Genomic DNA, 5,000 nt, shown 5'->3' on the forward strand with positions numbered 1-5,000 from the left:
ATGTGCACGTGCGAGCCACAATTGGTTTTAGTTTCACTTCTGATTGGTTGAAAAAGTGGCGCGGGAACTTTGAACCAACCACTGAGTGATGTAATGCAAAACCAAAGCAATTCGCTAATTACTTTCGACACTCAATTGAAAACTGCTCTAACACTGTAAAGTACTTACTTCTAATCAGGAACCTTTGAAAATTAGTATATATCTCTAAAGCCATAGAAATTGTGAGCAACAATAGGACGTTTTCAACTAATCTTTAGAGACACCAATAACAACAGAGAAATGTACGTCTTTTGGTAAACGGAAAAAAGAAGCTAATGAGAGATCTTTTGTTTCCGTCCACCAACATAGCGGAGATGATGTCACGTGAAAACGCCCTATAACTGTTAATAGACCTCTTTAGCTTGTACGTTTTGTTTTCCCATTTCAGACCACGTGATGTTACTCTAGGGAACAGTTCTTTCAAAGGTCGTCTTATGTATGCAAACTTATGAAAAAAAAAAAACAAAAGGAAAATCCCTTAGGAACATCACGTGGTCTGAAATGGCAAAACAAAACGTACAAGCTAAAGAGGTCAATTAGAAGACTCTTACAATAGTTTTTTTTAATCACTAGACACCTTGCGTTTACAAAGGAGTTTGAAATCAGAGGGTTTAAAGGAGTTGCCAAAAAAAGTTTGTGGGTTTGATGTGTGTTTGTGCCGGTTCAAAAAGAAACTTTAAAACAGCACAGCCGACACTACTGACGTCTTCAGCAGAGGCGAGCCTGAGATTCACAGCGAAGAGTCATTTGACGGGGGAAGCAAGTTGTGCTGCTAAAAAGTTGACAGAACCAAAGAACCGAACACTAATGCGAAAAGTACGACTTGGAAACCGGCCGTAATCTTTTCAAAGAGCAGACACAGTAACCTCCAGAAACGTAAAACAGGAGAAACGCTGCAGACCGGGGAATTATGACAAGTTGGGAAAAAGAAGTAAGCTATGATGGAGTAACTGGAGTTTTGTTTTGGAATGGGTAAGAGTTGTGAAAGTTTTGAAACGTTGTGGATTAAAGGAAGGGCGATGATCTACTCTTTTCATTACGCAAGGTGAACTGATAAGAGAACAATTAACTCGTAATTTTTTAAGAAAGAACTTGTAAATATGCAGATTAATTAGCTAGAATTCGCTCTGTATTATGTGATTATCAATTCGGACAATATTGCATTGGTCTTTAGACTTTTAAAGAATAATCTCGTCTTGTTTATTTAGTGAAACTTGTATGTATGAGAACGCTTAATTAATGTTAAAATTGTACTGGTTTCAGAGCGTAATTTGAATAAATGATTAAGGTATTACTTTGGTATTACATGTTTTCTCGAGTTTGCTTATGCGCTGTTTTGCGTTGAAGAGGACTCGCTGTTGTGGCGCGGGTTTCGTCACAGCGATTGCCAAGCAACATGTTAAAACAGCCGACTGTTGACCTTTAACTGTTGGAATATTTCTTTCTTTTGCTTATTTCTGTCGTTTTGCCACTTGACGGGAGTCCATGACTTGGAACTTTGCACTCTCAAATTTCTTCTCAAGTCGCATGCGGACATAGGTGTGAGTGCGTTGGTTGCGTAGAGATTAACCTAAACTGGCCCCTAATGATTCCATGAAATTTGTGAAAATCATTACAGAGAAGCCCTTTCAAAATTTGCAGGACACGCTGCACGAATTTGAATCAAATGAATCCCATAAAGAATTAAGTTTTTCTGACCAGTTGAAGTTTGGTAATGTAACGTTTCCACCACAAGTATTGACGCATGTGAGGACCAAAAGCCGAAAGACCGTAGTAAACATACATCACAGCGTGCACAAAGCTGTTGAGTGCCGCTCCTAAGAAAGCTGGAACGATAGAGACAAAATACCATTAGATTTACAAGGGTCCAGAGATCCAGAGACCCTGGGTTGAAGACACGTTCTGACCACTCGTTGAATGTTTCAGGTAGTCTCTGGTTCAATTTCCTGGCTGCACTTGTAAATAGCCAACTGGTTTGCCTCCGGCCAGTTGGGATTCTTCAAGTTGTTCTGTTCAATGCTCGGAGATATTAGCTACTAGCTACCCTAAAAATCCGAGTTTAAATAATGATACTTACTTACTTATCGCTGTATCAAATTGGCACTTTAGAACACAATTCAAAGGAGCTTGAAAATACTTACTGATTCCTCCTGTAAAGAAAAGACAAAGAAAAACATGTGAGTAGAAATGAATAAGTTCTCAATTGATAAAAAGAGCTGATTGGTTTGCATAGACCACTTTCATAAATGCCGACCTACTTTACATTCTTTTGTATTTATGTTAATTAGACCTACTGCCCTCATTTTGAAACAAATATTCTTTTAAAATTTGCTCGTCGTAACGAGGCTAGAAGGGCTTATTAGCATTAAAACAAAAGAATATTTTATTTGGACACCATTATGAAAGAGGTCTATGACTAGGCAGCAACTGGAGTGGAACTTCTACCGTCTTAGTTACAGTTTTCTTTTTATGCTCCCCTGAAAAGTAACGTTTCTCTTCAATGTCGTTTTGGCTACTTCTCATTTTTCTTGTTACATGTCGATGGTTCTAGAACAGATTTTCTTCACAGGGTTCTCCCTTTTCTTTCTCTCTCTTCTCACTCACCAGGCAGCCATTTGCTTGCCGTCCAGCCTAAGACAACCATGACTGAGTGATGATACACATGTAAAAATGACACTTGATTGTTCTTTTTGCGGAGAATGAAGAAAACCTGCCAAATATAGCAAAATGGGCGCAGATAAATAGGTCAAGATTGAAGAGTAATCAATTTTCATGACGGACAACAAAATAAAACAAAAACGTACTTACTGTCTCCAGCGATTCCACAAACTTTGACAGCCAGTAAACGTAAATAGCGCGAGCAAGCTGTGAAAGTATAAGTTATGTTGATTTACACGAGAATGCTAGCTTTGGAAAGGTGTTCTATTTTAACCGAGGCTAATTATTGTGCATATTTTGTATCGTTTGCTTCCTTACCGCGGGCTCAACCGGTTTTGCTTGGTTATTCATATAAAAAAAGAAGTAAACTTAAAAACAAGAACAACAAATTAAAAGCTTTCGTGTATATATATATATATATATGTATGTATATATATATATATATATATATATATATATATATGTATATATATATATATAGCTCGCTAGTTTGAGCACTCTGGCATGACTTGGATGTACCACATGCGTGGGACATCTGGGACATATGAGACATCTGGGGTGGCTTTATAGCTTAACCTCCATCCTAGACATCAGCACTGCACTGATGAGGCCCAGAAGGCCGAAACAGTACTGTCTGCAGTTATATATATATATATATATATATATATATATATATATATATATATATATAAACAACTGTTAGTGAGTCTCTCAGGCCAACAAGGGTGTCACCACGTCAGGAGGATCTGCAAGATTCCTAGTCCAAACCTCACGACATGAACGACTGTAGTGAGTAAAAAGGAAGCGAGGACGGACAACTTCTGACGTTAAAAAGTTAAAAAATTAAAAATTTACTAAAACGTTTCGGTCAAAGACCTTCTTCAGTTATGACAACTTTTGAATAAAAACGAAACTTAAATAAGATTTAGGCGCTAACAATTACACAATACCAAGTGACAGCTGTCAAAAAAATATATAAGATTGCAAAAAAGAAGAACAAAAAGTGGTGCTAATTTGTACATGACAAAAAAGCTACATTAGCGAAGCAAAAAAATTAACAAAACCCCTAGAGGGGCCCTTAAACAATATAAATCATAATGCGCTTCCCGGCCAGGGCCTTTGAGTTCAGCTAAAACCTAAGGGCCTGACGAAATCCAAGAAAAGGGCCTTAGAACGGTTAATCATGTAGGAATGTACACTATGGGAAAAGAAACTAATTGTAACAAATTCTGTTTTTTGAATGAAATTCCTTCCTTTTATTTAAGCCGTGGGGTGCTAGAGAGAACAGCTGAGCACTCCAATAAGCCTCTTTTGTAATTAAAAGCCTATCTATAATCGGCGTCAAAATTGTTGAGACTCTTATCCTTCAGAGTCGATTTCAAGCTCGGTGCGCAAATGGCCCCCTCCCCCGCACCCCCGGGACAATGTTGTGTTGTTCTGTTTTCTACGAGCCTTGTCGACAGCGGCACAACATTGATTAGGGTGGGGGAGGAAGGGGTATCACGGAAACGTATTTTTTGGACATGTTTTCTTTGCAAACAATGAATGTGGCGTTGCCAGTGTGCTCTGTTGGCAACTGTCTCAACTAATTTTGTCGCCGATTGTAGGTCAAAAACATTTATTTGTCTACGATTCAAAGCTCTGGTAAACCCATTGAGCACGTTGAGCTGATGATCAATTTATCACGTCATTTCATTATATATATATATATATATTATATACATATATATATGAGCGAATTCGCTAAAAGATAGCTGCTGGAGTTTTCGCTTGAGCACGGGAATAGCCCGTGTTCAAGCCATTGTGGCCGCTCAAAATTGAGGGGGCTTGCCGTCAAGGCCTGCTTTGCGAAACAGCCCAGTTTCAAAAAAATACCTTTATACCCTTGATACCGGCACCTATAGTCCAGTCTGTCCGTCAATATGACCACGAGTGAAAGACTTTTTACAGGTCTAAAAAAATTGCGGATAGTTTATGATTCTCGTTTTCGAGTGTGAAAAATGCGTTGTCCTGTGCGAAGCGAAGATTGTGACGTAAGTGCAAAGGACCTGTTCACTTTTGCCTTCTTTTATACGCTATTTGTCAGTAGCGTTAAAGTATGGATTTGTTAAAGAGTTATGCCTCATCAGAAGAAGCGGATTTTGTTGGTCGAAGTGGTGTCGCAGATCAACGCGAAACAGACATGGTGGCTGCTACAGCTGGAGAACACATTTACTTTCCACGCTCAAATAAATTGCTACGTCGGTGCAAAAAGACTTTCCACCTTGTCGCAAATGCTTTGCAGAGCTGGTTTTAGTGGGAAA

The 5,000-nt window shown here is 38.7% G+C and overlaps 1 protein-coding gene across 9 annotated transcripts in view; it reads right to left on the reverse strand.

Annotated features, from left to right (window-relative positions):
* LOC138000700 (very long chain fatty acid elongase 4-like) overlaps positions 1–5,000 on the reverse strand; it is a 59,080-nt gene that overhangs the window by 1,427 nt on the left and 52,653 nt on the right. For 5 of the 9 annotated variants that reach the window (XM_068847305.1, XM_068847302.1, XM_068847303.1 and 2 more), the window contains 4 exons: positions 2,848–2,904; positions 2,644–2,749; positions 2,121–2,189; positions 1,738–1,865 (listed from right to left, as the gene is read on the reverse strand). In XM_068847305.1, the coding sequence (XP_068703406.1) occupies positions 1,738–1,865; positions 2,121–2,189; positions 2,644–2,749; positions 2,848–2,904 (360 nt within the window). Of the gene's footprint in view, positions 1–1,737; positions 1,866–2,116; positions 2,190–2,639; positions 2,750–2,847; positions 2,905–5,000 lie in introns of all 9 variants that reach the window. The other 4 variants (XM_068847310.1, XM_068847311.1, XM_068847306.1 and 1 more) reach the window with 3 other exon arrangements.

The sequence above is a fragment of the Montipora foliosa genome, chromosome 4 (genome assembly GCF_036669935.1).
Source record: "Montipora foliosa isolate CH-2021 chromosome 4, ASM3666993v2, whole genome shotgun sequence".
Taxonomy (NCBI): domain Eukaryota; kingdom Metazoa; phylum Cnidaria; class Anthozoa; order Scleractinia; family Acroporidae; genus Montipora; species Montipora foliosa.